Source organism: Eupeodes corollae, chromosome 1, assembly GCF_945859685.1.
Source record: "Eupeodes corollae chromosome 1, idEupCoro1.1, whole genome shotgun sequence".
NCBI classification, from domain to species: Eukaryota; Metazoa; Arthropoda; class Insecta; order Diptera; family Syrphidae; genus Eupeodes; species Eupeodes corollae.
Window position 1 is genome coordinate 112,146,849 of NC_079147.1, and position 18,171 is coordinate 112,165,019.

The window sequence follows — 18,171 nt, forward strand, 5'->3', positions numbered from 1 at the left end:
AAACTGGATAATTGACTAATATTTTTATTTATTTTCAACTTAGTAACTCTTTGAAAACAGTTTTTTATCGATTCTGTAAAACACCCCAAAACTTCTTACGAGGTCCTGTCATATATCCATCGATATCCAACACGAGATTGAACGCAACCATTTTTGATACCCTAAATACTTCAATCTACTACATTCTTCTGTCAAAAAACGACAAGACAGTTGGCTGTTGTTTAATGTTGCGTATGGTAACTCCTTTCACTCTTTTTCTGAAGCGCGGCAGGCACCATCGTAATTTTTTGGTGTTTTTCTAAAAACTTATTTTCCGTGCTTCTTGTTTTGTTCGATTTCTGAAATTGTTCGAAATCAATTAAATTTAATTTTCAACTACTTACTAATTTGCAGTAAAACCTGCAACGATGTCTCATCATTACGTAGTGACTGCCCAAAAACCGACAGCTGTAGTAGCCTGTGTTACCGGTAAGTTTTTATAGCCCCCGCACTCGTGGATGAAACGCGCTTTGAAAAGTGCTTCTCTTTTCGATGAAATTAAATGCATCTTATCCGTTAAGGTGCTCCCGGTGTTCTAAAAATGAATTAAACATTTCATTGAGATTTATATAATTTTCTGATTTTTCCCTTTCGCAGGCAACTTTACATCGGCAGTGGACCTTAATTTAGTTGTGGCCAAGAACAATCAATTGGACATTTATTTGGTTACACCCGAGGGATTGCGTCCTCTCAAGGAAGTCAATATCAATGGGCAAATCACTGTGATGAGACATTTCCGACCACAGGTTAGTGTTCATATTTCTTTCGTCTATTTTGTTTTTAACTATGTAATGTATGAATTTTATAGGATAGCAAAAAAGATGTCCTCTTCATTCTGACCCAGCGTTACAATGTTATGATTCTTGAGATCAAAATGGTTGGCGACAATATTACCATCAACACTAAAGCACATGGCAATGTTTACGATCAAGTCGGTAGGGAAACTGAGGGAGGCATGATAGCGGTGATAGATCCAAAAGCTCGTGTGATTGGAATGTGTTTGTATATGGGATTGTTTACAATTATCCCCTTGGACAAAGATACAAGTGAATTAAAAGCAACTAACTTAAGGTAATTCAAAAATATGATAATAATTTGTAATCACAATTTGAAATCAATTGATGTTCGATTTTGATTTACAGAATGGATGAACTTCTTGTTTACGACGTAGAGTTTCTTTATGGATGTGTTAATCCAACCATAATTGTCATCCATAAGGATAACGATGGGCGGCATGTCAAGACTCATGAAATTAATCTGAGAGACAAAGAATTCATGAAAATCGCTTGGAAGCAAGATAATGTTGAGACGGAGGCGACATTGCTGATTCCTGTTCCAACACCTTTGGGTAAGTTTATTTGACAAATTTGAATATTTCAGTTGTTTCGAAATGTGTACAAAAATAATATAAATTAAAAACTGTAGTACGCGTTGCGTGTTGGTTAGTGTGTCGAACTAACAAGCTAGAGGTCTCGGATTCAATCCCTGTTTGTGTCAGCTAAAAAGGCATATTCTGCTATACGATTCGTTCGAATCTTTCGATTCACGTGAATGATTCGTTACATTTACATCAAAATATTTCTTGAAATCGTGCATCCTTTGAATGCAAAACTTTAACAATATTTATTATTGGATTTCTAAAGGTAATCTAATTGTTTAAAGTTTATTTCGCTATCAATTTATAAGCATTTTCAAGCAATTTATTTTATCCTGGCGGATAGCGGAATACAAACATTCACGTGAACGTATAGTAGAATAGGGCTGAAAGTCTTTTCACGGGTAATGTCTTTTGCATGGAATTAACAAATCCTTCTATAGTTATTTTTGTCCTGTAAAGGCCTTTCTCAAAGTTTGGTTCTTCTCTTCTCATCAAGAAGTTTTGCATGAGCTAGTGCTTCTTGGGCAGCAAGAACAGAGAGTATAGTGGCAAGGCTCATAATCTTGAGATCACTTTCAGAGAATAAATTTTCTAGGTGCAAGTTGTGCTCTTTAATTTGTGCTGCAACTTGACATGGAATTTCCTTGTAAGCTTCTCCTTAATCAATCCCTGTTTGTGCCAGCTTAAGTTTTTTCACGGGTAATATCTCTTGCATGGAATTAACAAATCCTTCTATAGTTATTTTTGTCCTGCAAAGACCTTTCTCAAAGTTCGAATTCGCCCTGAAACTATAATTCCTCTATCCTTGACTGGCACGCACACAAGATAGGTCGAAAGTTGTAAGTCACTAGGTCCTAGTTCTTAACCTACTGTTGCGCTAAATTTGGTTTAAATTGAAAAATAAAATAACTTAACTTTGGCCTTCATTGTCTTAGCACTCACCTGCATAACCATTTTCTTAATCTCTTTTATTCATTGTTTGAGCGATAGTTACAACGCTATCATAAATAAAATGTTCCTCGGTGTTCTTGACAATTAGGACGGGAGTAAGAGTAATACCAAAATTATATTTTAATTGGGACTTAAAAAGGTTTCGCCAGCTTGTCTAGACCTTCGAAAAGTCAGCCTGCATTCATTGCGATTGTTTTTAAAAGGAAAAACATTGTTAACTATTTGCCCTTTATTGTTCCAATGAGGTCGGAAATCGCGATTAAGACATTGAGTGACCCTTAAAGATTTTAGTTATGAGAACAAATTTTATTTTGAAGATGATAGACCGCAAATGACCTCCACGGTCTCCCACACGACACCTGATCAAAAATTTGGTAATTGATGTTGGGATCTGCTCAATTATATACAGATATGGACATTAAAATAGAAACACATAACAGTGTTTTAAAAATTAAATTTTGTACTGACTTGAAAAGATTTTTTTTCAAGTTTGGTCTTCATTTTCTTATTTTTTTTTTCAAACTTAAATTATCCATTGCTTGTAGTAAAATTATAACATACAAAATTTACAATTCATAGCTGTAAAAAAATTAACAAATTTCGTGGACATTAAAATAGATACAAAGATTTAAAAAATTAAATTAAATTAAATGCAAAGCTATTCTGGATTTTAAAAATTATTTTAATATCTGGTACCCTGCCCTTAGCTTTATTTACAGCGTGACATCAGTTGGACATTGAGTCAAATAATCAGCGGCATCTGTCAATTGAAATATTGTACCACAATAACTGTTGAAATATGCTCCAAAGTTCCGCTTTATATTTTGTTAAATGTTTCCAAACCGCACATTTTAAATCTCTTCCAAAATGTTCTATAGGATTTAGTCAGGCAATTAGGATGGCCACTCTAATACGCTGATCTTTCGGTTCTTAAAATACATTTAAGCAGATTTGGATGTGTGCTAAGGGTCGCTTTCCTGCTGTAAAACACATTTGAGAGGCAGATTCTTGTAAGCATAAGGCAGCATCGTATCCTTCAAGATATTTACCTTCATATTTTGATCCATTTTACCCTCAATCAAATGTATTGGTCCAACGCCCCAAGGTATGATACTGCCGCCACAATTCGTGACCATTTGCTGGATGTATTTGTGGTTCATATCTTTAAAATTAAGCCTTCTAACGGTTTGTCTGCCATCATTTCCGAACAAATTTATCTTTGTTCCGTCTATCCACATAAAATTCCTCCACTTTTTGAATCCTTTTAGCCTACTCCAATCAAAATGATCATGGGCGAATTTAAACCGCGTTGTTATATTTTGTTTTCTCCAGAAAGGGCACCATTCTTGCGATCCTTCTGAGCAAGTTAGCTTCAACAAGTCTTCTACGAACAGTTCTGGAAGTTATTGGAAGCTTTAGTTTGTTTTTTATTTCCTTTGAAGACTTGTAAGGATCATTTTTGAGACGCAAATTATCTTTCAGCCTTCTTTTGTGGTTGCTTTGCTTATTTTTCCCCTCTGTTTTTTAGCTCTTAGCTGTCAAATTGATTTTGCAATCAATTTGAGAGATCTGCTCATTATACTCGCTTTTTCCCCCAAAGATTCTCCCCCACTTCGTAGAACTTAAATGACAGCTTTCTCTTATAGGAAATGATGCTTACAGCGACCCATGTTTTCCTTAGAATTAATTGTAATATTATTAAAATAATTGAAATTTTCTTCCTAAAGTGAACAAAATATTAAAAACTAATATTTTTAATACTAGTTAAATATTAAGGTCTGTGTTCCAATGTGTTTCTATTTTAATGTCTACCAAAAACACACTCTTACCCAAGATACGGTTTATCTCCAAACAATCAACAAGTACAAAAAATAAAACCCATGTAATTTTGTATAACAAAGTCTAACTTTTTTTTGATAACGGTTAAAACTACTTCCAATACATCGCACCTCCGGTGCAATATCGACGCAATTGCAATTTTTTCTGAAATTGAGTTAAGAACGCCATAATGTCCCAAATGTCAAGTTTTATCCGTGGTAAAATTGACGTGATTGTATCTTTGCTAGTGCCCAAAAGAGGCCACTTTTTTGTTTGACACAAAAGTTTAAACTATAAAATTTTTCGGAGCAACAAAGTCGTAATGTACCTTGCGCTCCACAATAGTTCAAACCCTTCATAAGCTCAAAAAAGAAACAGGTGAAAGATATAAAAGGTAATAATATGAACTCTAACTCACTGAATAGTCAGCTATTTTTAGGACTCTTGAAGTCGATTCTGTAGGCCTATTTTAGGGCGATATAGTATTTTCAATAAGCAAGCAAACTTTAACCGTGATTCCTGAACATTTAAGAAAATTGCATTTACGTCATTATTGCACCGGAGGTGCGACATGTTGTTGTTTTAATTTGGTTTTACTCTTAGCAACTGTGTCTGTGCCTGTATTTTACTATGGACTGCTTCAATTCAGTCAAATTCCTGGGTTTCATTTTGTACAGCTCCTGCTTGACATAACGCCATAAAAAAAAGTCTGGTCCAGTCAGGTCAGGTAACCTTGGGGGCTAGTGAAAAGTGGAGTTCCTGGAAATAAATTATGTGTGGGAGTTTTCGTTGGAGCTCCGCCATAGCTGGTCTGTCTATATGTGCAGATGCTCCATCTTGTTGCAACCAAATTCTGTTCAATAAGATACGTCTTCGGCACAATCCTGGATACCAAAAACTTATTCAACATCTTTAAATAACGGTTCCCATTGATAGTTACTTTTCACCGTTTTCTTCAAAGAATAATAGACAATACACCTTGACGAAACTGCGTACTACGCAGAGACTTGTTTTAGTTGCAGTTTCGTCTCATGGAGTATTTCTGGGTTTGACTCACTCCAAATATGACAATTTTGCTTGTTTTCATTGCCGTTCAGGTTAAAATAGGCCTCATCTGACATGAATAAACAATTAATCAATGTGTTGTCTTCTTTGGCCATTGTAATCATTTTTCGGAAAAATCCCTAGCGGGCAGGAAAATCCTGAGGGTTTAATTCGCTTGTAATTTGGACTTTTTACGGAAACAGTTTAAGTCATCTTAAAGTTTTTACATCGGCGCACAGTGGGCCGTTTTGACTTTTTGGATGCAAAAATCATATTTTCTAAACGAATAAAGGTATTGCTTAAATTTTTTTTTATCTTGAAGGAAATTTCCATCGCTATAAAAATTATGACTTTTAAAAAAAAAAACTGTTAACATGGTGTTTCAAAAATTTGTGTTAAAATAAGAAGTCCTAACAACGATGATAAACAAGCGGTAACTCAAAGTATTTTAATATGCAATTGTGAAAATCATTTTTTTAAGTAATCTAAGTGAATTGAAACAGTAGAGCAAAAGGAAAAGGGACCAATTCGAGTGAAAAAGTAGGAAAAAAAGTATTTTTTTTTATTTTCCAGTATTCAAGAATACATAATGTATTTTGGTGACATATCAAAAGTCAAACAGTGTAAAAAGAAATAAGGACAAAACAAATTAATATATAAATACTAAATTTCTTGAAAACTATCATCTACTCGTAAGTCCGGGGGAATGTGTAATAAACTCATCATTTCTGGAGAGTATCATTCGTTCAGATCTTTTTGGCTTCTCACATGCCTTAAGGAAGAAATAAGTGGATCCGAAGATGTTCCTAGCATGTTAAATAGGTCCTCATTCTGCCGAATCCTTGAAACGTTACACGTACATATTCTGATATCGATATTTCTTGTAGTGTTAATTTTGCATTCCTGGGCTTCTGACAGTTCTCCAAGTGGTAGTGATTGATATTCAATGATATTTTGACTATGAATCAATATTTTGTGTAGAGTAGGTGTGAGTAGTTTTTCAGGATACTTTTGTTTTAAAAGGTCTGCCGTTTTCTTAGTATACTCCCCAAATTTAACTACATTCACTACTTCTCTGCAGTTCAAAACGTTCAATATTACTTTGAGCCTCATTATAACTTCTCCATTGACTCCAGTTATTTGAGCGGTGGCATTCGATTGTTCAAAAAATCTTCTTGCAGTGTTCCCGTCATTAGTGTTTCCAAACCCTTTCTTTGGTTTATCCACATCAAGGCCAAGGACATCGCGAAAACGCCTTTCGATCACTTGTTTTCTTCTCTTTTTCGCCTTCTTAGTCCCAATCGATTCATCAGTACCTTCTCCTTCTTGTCGAAAAGTATACACAAGCTTCAAAATAAATTCCATGCATCGGATTCTAGCGTGCAATAGAGAGTTTCCATATTCCTTATTATTTTCGTCCTCAATTGATTCATCTTTATTGAAGTTCTTTTGTGTCTTAGACGTAGACTTTGTTTCCGTTAATTCGTTTAATACTCTTCCGTCTATCATAGTTACAAAAAAACTCGTGATTCAAAATTCAAATCTCCCTAGCTCAGTTCGATGCAAAATGATGAAGTTGATGTTTTGGATTTATATTAAGAAATATATAAGGATTCTGAATCAGTTGAGATCTTAGCACCACTTGTGGAATCTTTATTTTCTATACAATTTGAAGTCAAAAAAGTGTGCAAAAAGTAGTGTTTCCAAAAACATTAAATTAAACAATTAAAAAATATTTTTTTTTAATTATCGATCTTAATAATGGCAATGCATATTATGAAACCAAAAACGTTTCAAAGCCCTTTTTCTAAATTTTACATTCAAAGTTAAGAAAAAAAATCTTCAACTATGATCTGCTCTATAAGGTACACCAATAACCCAAATTGAATAATTTTTTCGATTACCGGAGCTTCAAATATTTGTGAATCCAGTGAACTAAAAAGTTTTGCATTATAGACCCAATTGAAAAATTAATATTGCAAGCAGTTTTGCATAAACGGGCCAATGTTGCCGATTGTACCCTGAACACGAACATTGGGATCTCGATGATGGTATCGCCGTGTGATTCCCAGATTCTACAAACATGGTCACCAGCCTCATAATTGTCCGTATACTCGGGGGAGTACCGCCGAACTCTAGACTAAATTTCCTTTGGACGGAAATTACGTGTTTTCTTTTATTCTCGAGTTCCTTTTCTCACATTTTTAAATATCGCAAAGTCAGTTGACTTCATCGAAGGTTCAGAGAACAGCTTGCGTGGGCACCACAGGGGCCATGTGAACTTGCCCAACGGCGCTATTAGGCTGAAGAAATCAAACAGCTGGTTGTCAAAACCTTATGGTCACAGCAACACAACGAAATTGATTCCCTCAGATATTATCTCGGTAGACACTGACTACTGCACTCCTACTTTGAGCCTTAGTAAGGGTTTTAAGGTTATTTTCCCATCGAGAGAAGATTGGGAGGATGACATCGTGTCGATAGGTTTCGACACAACCATCTTTAATGACGGCTCAAAGATGGAGTGCGGAGTTGGTTCTGGGATCTTTTCTGAGTCCCTAAATGTAGCTAAATCATTTAGGCTTCCTGACTTTGCTAGCGTTTTTCAAGCTGAACTGCTGGCAATTAGGGAGGCATGTAAGATACTTAAATAAAACCCAAACCAAAACCGAAATGCGGCTATCTTCACAGACAGCCAGGCAGCTGTCAAAGCCATTAACTCGGCCTCATCCTCATCTAAATTGGTCCAGCAATGTCGCGATGAGCTTGCGAGCCTGAATATTAACCTCGGTGTCACCCTGACCTGGGTTTCGGGGCATAGTGGTATCGTAGGAAAAGAACAGGCTGACGAGCTAGCCAGGCAAGGATCGGCCCTTCATAGCTCACTTGCGGAAATGGTTAACATTCCTCTTGGTGCTATGAAGGGTAAAATCTTTTCTATCTACCAAACTGAATCAAACCGAAGGTGGAGCAATTTACCCAACTGCATTATATCTAGGAAGATATGGCCCACCTATAATAAAACCCGTACAAACGGTCTTCTATGCAGACCAAGGCAAGAAATAGCCAGGATTGTTGCGGTTTGTACCGGACATTGGCCTATAGGAGTTCATGCAGAGAAGTTGGGTATCTCTTACAACACCTTTTGCCGTAGCTGTAGTGACCAAAGAGAAAGTGAAACGATAATCCATTTCCTCTGCAAATGTCCTGCTTTGGCAAACACTAGAATCAAATACTTTGGAAAAGCATTCTTTCACGAGCTTGAAGAGCTATCTGAGACAAAGATTAGAGACCTCTAACATAATCGCTATGAAGCTTCTCTATCAATCTATCCCTTTCAATCAAAGGTCAAACGAGTTTTTGGTATCAAAACGGCGCACTACAGCGTTAATTGGATCTCGGGCTAGGTTGCCTTGAGATCGCCATTTCTACCTACCTACCTGACTTCATCATTCATGGACAATTCTAATCCGGCACACCACTTTTGTCTCTATTGTAAATGTTTTCATCGAAAGCGGACAATTAAATTACTATATACCTATTCAGGATGACAAATGTGACTACTTTATTTTCTTTTTTATGGCTTGCCTCACATGGCTGCAGTTTTGATGTACAATTATTTTCCGATTGATCTATCTGGAAAGTTTACAAAGTCTGTGAATTTAAAAACTCAACATTTAAAGCAATTACTTCTTATTTAGATCTTATTTTAATTTATATTTTAAGGCATATGTAAATGATTTATTTTATTCTTCTTCTGTTTTTAGGAGGGGCGATTGTTATTGGCCGTGAATCAATCGTATACCACGATGGAAGTAATTATCATGCAGTTGCACCATCAACATTCAAGGTAATGTTAATATAAAATAATAATTCTTTTATTTTTCTTTACAACCTTTCATATGTTTTCAGCAAAGTACAATCAATTGTTATGCTCGAGTCGATAGCAAAGGGCAACGTTATTTACTAGGAAACATGTTTGGTCAATTGTTTATGTTATTTTTGGAAACCGCAGATAATGGAAAAGGAGTTTTTGTTGTGAAAGAAATCAAAGTAGAATTATTGGGTAACTATTTTCAAAGTCAATTATAAGGGCAAAATATTTATGTTAAATTTATAATTTTCAAAGGTGAAATTTCAATACCAGAATGCATTACTTATTTGGACAATGGCTTTTTGTTCATTGGTTCGAAACATGGTGACTCGCAATTGGTTCGCTTAAGTACAACACCAAACGAGAGTGGTTCTTATGTTATTCCGATGGAAGTATTCACTAATTTGGGTCCCATTCTGGATTTGGGAGTTGTCGATTTAGATCGACAAGGTCAAGGACAAATAATTACATGCTCTGGTAGCTTTAAAGATGGTTCCTTGAGAATTATTAGGTAAGTACTATAAACAAAACCAAAAAATCCTCGAGTAAAAACAAATTTAAAATTCAAGGATTGGTATTGGAATACAAGAACACGCTTGCATTGACCTACCCGGAATCAAAGGAATGTGGTCACTTAAAGTCGGAATCGACGACAGCGTTTACGAAAACACACTAGTTCTAGCCTTTGTCGGACACACTCGCATTTTAACTCTGACCGGAGAAGAAGTTGAAGAAACTGATATTCCTGGTTTCTTGAGTGACCAGCAAACCTTTCACTGCTCCAATGTTGATCATGAGCAGGTATGTAGTAAAATATAATAAAATATTTTCAACAGCATCTTTAAATCAATCAATTATCTATTTGTTAGATCATTCAAATTACACCGTTGACTGCCCGATTAGTTAAGGGTGGTACTAAGACTCTTGTTGCTGAATGGCAACCACCAGGTGGTAAACGTATTGGTGTTGTTGCCTGTAATGCAACTCAATTGATTGTTGCATCAGCATGTGATTTATACTATTTGACCATAGAAGATGGTAAACTAGTTGAGAAATGTCACAAATCATTGGAATATGAAGTTGCCTGCTTGGATATCACACCATTAGATGATTCAAGTTCTCATTCTGATTTGGTTGCAGTTGGCTTATGGACTGATATTTCGGCTATGATACTATCTCTGCCAAACTTGGAAACTATTTATACAGAAAAATTGGGTGGTGGTAAGTTGGTTCAAACTAAATTTTCAAAATGTTTTTTTTTTTTTTTTTTTAAACATAAGACGCTATTATAAAAGAATGTAGAGATTCAAATTTCCTTACTGGGAAAGATTATTCTACTTATTAACTGCTAATAGCTTCTTGGTGCCCAGTCCACGATGTTTAAAATTAACTTAAATATGTATCCTTAAGAAGATTTTCGATCATTTCAATCACCTCCCCAGTCAGCATCGCAGAAGCACAACAGGGTTCCGTCATCATCTTATTTTTGATATTGCGTTTTCAGAGCCATTAGGCGTATTTTATTGGTAAATTATAGCTAGTACAGTAATGGAAAATAAGTGCAGTAATGGAAAGTGTGAATAAAACATATGTTTACTATTATATGCACTCTTATTTTAAATCTCCAAGTTGGTATGTGCGTTGTTTTTGTGTAACGTTAAATAAGAATTTAAGTTAATGTGTACATGCAGGTCCAGTCAGAATAGAGTGGAGCATGAATTGAAAGATTGAAATGACATAAGAGTGCCTGTCCACATTAAATTTTTAATAGTAGGTGCAAGCAGTGAAACAGGTAGATTATATGTGAGTGAAAAAGAGAGAGATGGTTAGATTACAACCCAAATGCAAACAATATTCTTGGATTCAACTTGAAAGATTTTGTATTGCATCTGTAAAAGATAGATAGATTTCAAGGGTGTGAGATAGGGATGTGCAGATTAATTTTCTCTTCATCGTATGGACACAACGAACATAAGCCCGTCTTGCCTACAAGCTCCCAGTTGCTGACAACTCAATTTTCCTGTGTGAAAGCAAACAAATCAACGTGAAACATTCAGCGCCACAATTAAACTTTCTCTTCCCAAAATAAACTTACACTGCCATAACTGACGCGAAGCGAATCAAGGCGAATCATTCACAATGATAACAAAAATGACAAATAAATAATGCCGCGTCAGCGAATATGTCACTTTCGCATTGGTTTGGGAGAGCCTTTAAACTCGACCAATGACGAAAATTTGTTTTTGCTTTGATTTGGGCGAGTCCTAACACACATCAATATATTTAGAGATAGCACTGTGATTATTGATGATTTTTGGGTGATGTCAAGTAGTCAACGCATTAAATATTTAAGTTGACAGTCTAATCGTAGATTAATATTTCAAACCAATTTATTTTTATTCTAGTGAAAACAGAGCACAAGAAAAAATCCTGCCAACCTTTAAGTAAAAAATATTTCTATAACTGGATGAAATGTCATTCTATTCCAAGCATTCCAAAACTTTATCTGAACTATTTATATGCACTATTTTTACTGCCTTATTTATCCGCACTATTTCCTTGTTGTTGTTTAGTGTGTAAGATTTTTATGCGCTGCGTATAAATTTACCAATAAAAAACGCATATTGTTCCACGGATGTATTGTAAAATTGCAGCACATAAGTCCGGCCTTGTATTTACAATTCTATATATTAGAGATCCAATAAATTCCCCATAGAAAGGATCTGTACACTTTTTCTTGCCACCTTACGTTAAGTTAGGTTAGGTGATTGTCAGTTTAATGACAAATTGTGATACCACATGAATCTTGAGGCTAAGCTCAATGAAACCTGTTTGAATCCCTTTTGAAGCGTGAAAGACTGATTATGTTAATTAGGGAGTGGCCAATGTTGTTGTTAACCCACTGCGATGAAGGCTAGAGGATGAGCTTGTTATTATATCAAGAGGTGTGAGACAGAGTAGGGTATTCAGTGCGGCAGATGAGGTTTTGCCAATTGCCTTAAACTTTTGAGTTCCCATCTACTTTGCGTTTCAGTTTACAACCCCACTTGCTCTTAATAGGCTTTTGATGCTTTAGAAAATTACATAACATTCCAAGTTTTTTTTTCTTAAATAGGGATTGGTACTTATTTTGAATTGCGTTTTCCAATTCTGGTCAACCAACTCATTCTTTGACTTCTTGGTTCATCTTTGACGTACTCTTCAGCTGTAAGATCGAAATAGTCGCTATCTAACTCTGCTTATTAAGAACAAAAGCTTAGTCTTTCAGGTTGTCTTTAAATGCATTCACTTCGTTTAGTTTGAAAATCCGAAGCATAACGTTTCGCCTCTGAAGTCGATATTTCTATAGTCTGTAGTGGTCACCCTATGACTCCGAAATCATCACCATCATTACTTGAATGATTGCTTGCAGACTTAATGTAAGGTTCAGTATAAGCTTAATATCGTAATTAGCTCTCCGCAGTCTGCACACGCACAGTTACCATTTCTAGTTGTTTGACTAAACAGAGTCAGTCGTTGATGATTCGCCCTACAGTTAACACGTAGATAAGCTCGTAGACTATCAATTGTTATAATTGTGATCTAGATTAAGTTTAGTAAATAAAATTGGATTTTTATATAAAACTGTGAAATCAGAAATAATAGTTTCACTCGCCGTACCACATCAAATCTTTTGGCTCCGTAACTTGCGATCTTCATTGAAGTTTATGTGTCGACCAATTATTAGTTTATTCTGCTTCATATCTTGCAACCGATATGAAGCATACTCAATGATCAGTAATTTGTTTGACCTGTAGCTTTTCCTTTACTACAAAAATGAAGCATTCTGAACCAAAAGTTTTCAAGTGAGACAGATGTGGTTTTTTTTTTAAACCAAATTTCAACTGGTGTCTGATTTACAAATTGTTTCCAAAACTGCCCAATCATGCAAATCCTTGAAAGGACGAGCGTATTGTTATCCAAAAACACATCATTCGCAGTATTAAGATTTAGGGTCAACATTGACTTTGTTTTAACCCTCTATCCATTTGACCACCGTTTCAAGTCGTCCGTATTCAAAAGTGCCACTCAGTAATTTTAACATGCAGATTTATTTTATAGAGCTTTCCCCTTTTTTATATAATAAGATAACTGAGGTCCACACCACAATTGAATTTCGAAATTCTAATGACGCAAAAATGTATGGCTGTTTTAGTGCTAATTTAGTGCTCTAAACCCGACTTGGTTCAAAAATACCATCTCTCTCAAACTTGTGGTGATCCCAGCTTGACGTCAAGCTGAAAAGGCCTAACCTTTAGGTTCATAATTTCAAAAAACTGATGATGAGTGAATTTAAGGCTCTTTTTGGGTCGCAAAGTTAAAATTTTTGGAGACTCTCTAAACCAAACCAAATTTAAAAAAAAACTAATGATGGGGTGATTTGGGCTCGTTAGTTCGCGCAACTCCTAATTGTTATTTTAAGGCCATATACGAAAACTAAGTTGTAAAGCTAAAACTTTTGGAGACTTTCTCAACCAAAGACAATTCTAAAAATCTAATGATGGGGTGATTTAGGGCTCTTCTTGTGCTTATTTAGTGCTCTAATCCCGACTTGGTTTAAAAATCCCTTTCCCCTCAAACTTGTGGTGTTCCGGGCTTGACGTCAAGCTGGAAATACCTATAAATACATAATTTCAAAAAACTGATGATGAGGGAATTTAGAGCTAAGATTTGTGTATCAACCAATTATATTTCAACAAAACTGTTCAACTAATCAGATCAAAAATTTCTTTTTTGAAATCAATGTAACTTTCATCGGAATTCAAATTTAACTAATCAAATTTGAATTAACGCATATTGAGGTACGAAATGTGTGCACAATTTACGCATATTGAAAATGTACGCATATCTCAATAATTAAAGATAATTAAAGAACCATAGGAGAAAAGCGGAGTGGTGATATGGCACTATATCAGATTGATTTTAAGCAGTTAAATTTTTAAATCTTCGAGTATGCCTTAATCGACCAATATGGTCAATGAACATATTACCCGATTAAATTTGAGAAAAAATGAGCTTACGCTCGCATATGAAAAGTTTTTTCTATGAACCATCACAAAACCTGTTCATCATATGAATATCCATCAAAAGATACAACATTCTTTAGTTTATAATAATAGAAGTAGATACATTAATAAAAATAAAACACATTCAGCTATTAATGTTCTCTGATCAATTCTATTTATAGAAATAATTCCTCGTTCAATTCTGATGACCACATTTGAGTCCATACACTATCTGCTCTGTGCTCTTGGTGATGGATCTATGTTTTATTTCATTCTTAATCAAACTGATGGCAAATTAACGGACAAAAAGAAAGTCACCCTTGGAACGCAGCCAACTATTCTTCGAACCTTCAAATCCCTATCGACTACAAATGTATTTGCGTGCTCAGATCGGCCAACAGTAATCTACTCTTCGAATCACAAACTAGTTTTCTCCAATGTAAATCTAAAGGAAGTCAATCATATGTGTTCTTTGAATGCCGAAGCATATCCTGACAGCTTGGCATTGGCTACGAAAAACTCAGTTATATTGGGTAAAATTGACGAAATTCAAAAGTTGCATATAAGAACAGTGCCTCTGGGTGAAGGTCCACGTCGAATTGCCTACCAAGAGAGTTCCCAGACTTTCGGAGTTGCCACTGTACGAATTGACGTTCAGGGACGTGGCGGACCAAAGCCCTCACGACCCAGTGCCTCGACGCAGGCTCAAAACATAACTTACTCAAGTAATATGGTTCCTAAGCCAGGTGGAGCGAATGCATCATCGGCAAATGCTGAAATTGGCCAGGAATTGGATATCAATAATTTGCTCATTATTGATCAGAATACATTTGAAGTGTTACATGCCCATCAATTTATGCCACCTGAGTATGTGATCGCGTTGATGTCGGCAAAACTGGGAGATGACCCTAATACATACTATGTGGTTTCTACAGCACTTATATATAGCGACGAAGCTGAACCCAAAGTTGGTAGGATTATTATTTTCCATTATAATGATGGCAAACTAACGCAAGTGGCTGAGACAAAAATTGATGGATCTTGTCATGCGCTGGTGGAATTCAATGGAAAAGTCTTAGCTGGAATAAATAGTTTTGTTAGACTTTATGAATGGACAAATGAAAAGGAACTACGTATGGAATGTAATATTCAAAACAACATTACCGTATTGTATTTGAAAGCTAAGGGTAGGTGTTTTTTTTTAAATAAATCTTTATACATCATAAAATTTAATTTTATAACTTTTTGTAGGTGATTTCATTTTGGTGGGAGACTTGATAAGATCAATGACACTTTTACAACATAAACAAATGGAAGGAATTTTCGTTGAAATTGCAAGAGATTGTGATCCAAAATGGATGCGGGCGGTTGAAATTCTAGATGATGACACATTCTTGGGGTCAGAAACAAATGGCAACTTGTTTGTGTGTCAAAAAGATAGGTAATTATTAAATATAATACAATTTAATCCATAGTTTTACATTTTATTAAAAATTTGCAGTGCTGCAACCACAGACGAAGAACGCCAATTACTTCCCGAAGTGGCACGGTTTCATTTGGGAGACATTGTTAATGTATTCCGACACGGTTCATTGGTAATGCAGAATGTTGGCGAGCGAACCACGCCAAATCAGGGATGCGTTCTCTATGGAACAGTAAATGGGGGTATTGGCATTGTGACCCAAATCCCACAGGACTTTTATGAATTCCTGCATAGTTTGGAAGAAAGGCTAACGAACACAATTAAATCAGTTGGAAAGATTGATCATTCGTATTATCGTAGTTTCAATACACCCCAAAAGAATGAGCCATGTGAGGGATTCATTGATGGAGATCTAATTGAATGCTTCCTCGATCTAAGCAGAGAAAAGATGAAAGAATCAGTGACTGGATTAGAAGTAAGTTTATTAAACTGCAAATGTTTAAAACAATTTAAATTAATTCGACACTTTTTCGTTCTTTTTTTGTCAACCCAACAGACAACTATTAATAGCCAAAAGAAAGAAGCCGATGTTGATGATGTCATTAAAATAGTGGAAGATCTCACGAGGATTCATTAATAAGAGGAGTTGCTTTGCAAATTCACTTAATTAACTTTTGGCTTAGTTTAAATGTTTTTCTTTTTAATCGAAACTAAACACACATAATTGTTTTTGTGCTTTACTCTTATACCATTAAATATTTATGTAAAAAAATATATATTGTATACTTATGCAAACATAAAATGTTTCCATACAATGAAATGAACATTGGCAAGATCCAGACATTTTTGTTTTGGAAATGATAAAGTAATATTTTAAGAATTTAATATTTAGTTTCATTTACTTAAATCCGGTGGTTTAAAGATCAAACAATTTAAAATACGTAAAAGGTTCCTTTAAATTATACTTGAAAATTGTTGCTGATTGCATTAAGTTCCAAGAAAAAGAAATTTGTTCAACGCGGGAATGGGATGTTTTAGAATGTTTGGGAATGAACACACTTTTTTATTCTGTAGGCCTAATTTTTAATTGCGTTTACATGTTTAAAAAAAAACAAAAAGAAAGAATCATCGACCAGAACAATTAAAATCGTGTATTCGTTAAAAGTTAGTACTTTAAAGCAAATACAATGAGTACACCGAAATCACCAAATATATCGAATAAAACGAATCAACTGAAAGTTGCATTTACTACTGAACATAAAAGCAGATATGCTGTTCAAGTAAAATTCCTGATTTTTAAAACTCAAGGTCATAGGGGAAACCAAACAGTGTATTTGATTTAATATCGTTCAGAATATGTTTATTAGTAAAAATTAGATTACACGGTCAATGTATACACAACAAATTGTGTGTATTTCTGTCACAAAACATCTGAACCACAAATGGCATACATAAACAGTTTGTTTATCATTTGCGTGAGCTAATGGCTAATTTTTGGCGTGACAGGAAACCACTTTTGGTCAAAGCTTCTTTTATCGCGATATTCTATCGTTTGGTTTAAGATTCTGCTAGTTAAGCTTTCATTCCATTCCATTCCTGACAAACAGTACTCGGACACATGAATGGTTGAGAGTTGTAAGTCACTAGGCCCTGGTTCACAACGGACTGTTGCGCCACCCAATTTAAATTTAATTTTTTATATTTAGTTCACCTTTAATTTGTTAAAACTACAGATCATTAAATAATTGTGCATTACAATAGGATTACATCGCGCTCCTGTTCTGTTCAGTTGGTTGCAAACTATTTAAATATAATTATACTTTGGTATCGAAGAGCTTTCGATTGCGATATAATTCATGGGACCGCGGCTGTTATCTAAAAATTTGGTTAAAAACCCCTCTATTTTAATCGCGTGTGTATGGAAAATCCGGCCATGTAGACGTCTGTCATGTACATATTCGCAATCAGGGAGTCAATGGCTTCCTGTTAAGACCAATTTCAAGTGGTTTTTCCAAAAGTACGGCAATACAAATGCGGCCACCTACACGTTTGTCGAACCCATATTTGAGATCAGGGACTCGTAGGCGTCAAGGTGCAATGCATTCAAAGTGGTTTTCCTCACTATTTCAATGTTCGGAAAAGTACTTTTGAACATGAACAGAAACGTGACCTTTACGTGCCGGCAGATGAACGGTTCTGTTATCATTATTACTAAGACTACCTACAACTTTTATATCAACTGTTTTCCTTTCACGCCAAAAATTAGCCTCAGGTCATCTGATCAGTTACACAAATAAATTTATGAATATTTATGACCAGCACTGTTCTGCTATTCTTACTGATCGTATTTTTTTTTAAATAAATTTGTATTAACTCATTCTTAAAACTATCTTAAAGCTTGACAAATATCTTTTCAAAACTTTGAGATATCGGCTTTAAACTACTTTTATCTTTTAAAAAATATTATTTTCAACATTAAGCATAATTTTGAGAAAAAACGAATTGACAGTTTTTTTACAAAAAATATAAACTTAAAAGAAAATTTAACAAAAGTTGGTAAAAATTGATTTTCGACTCAAATATCTTTTCAAAAATTTGA

The 18,171-nt window shown here is 35.0% G+C and overlaps 1 protein-coding gene across 1 annotated transcript; it reads left to right on the top strand.

The window, feature by feature from the left end:
* Positions 1-240: 240 nt before the first annotated feature.
* LOC129939303 (DNA damage-binding protein 1) lies at positions 241-16,457 on the top strand. The gene is made up of 13 exons (XM_056047275.1): positions 241-468; positions 637-785; positions 848-1,110; positions 1,182-1,387; positions 8,998-9,080; positions 9,143-9,296; positions 9,360-9,615; positions 9,674-9,905; positions 9,974-10,325; positions 14,332-15,336; positions 15,401-15,590; positions 15,651-16,047; positions 16,129-16,457. The coding sequence occupies exons 1-13, from the start codon at positions 408-410 to the stop codon at positions 16,207-16,209; spliced, it is 3,429 nt and encodes a 1,142-aa protein (XP_055903250.1). The 5' UTR covers positions 241-407; the 3' UTR covers positions 16,210-16,457.
* The last annotated feature ends 1,714 nt before the right edge of the window (positions 16,458-18,171 follow it).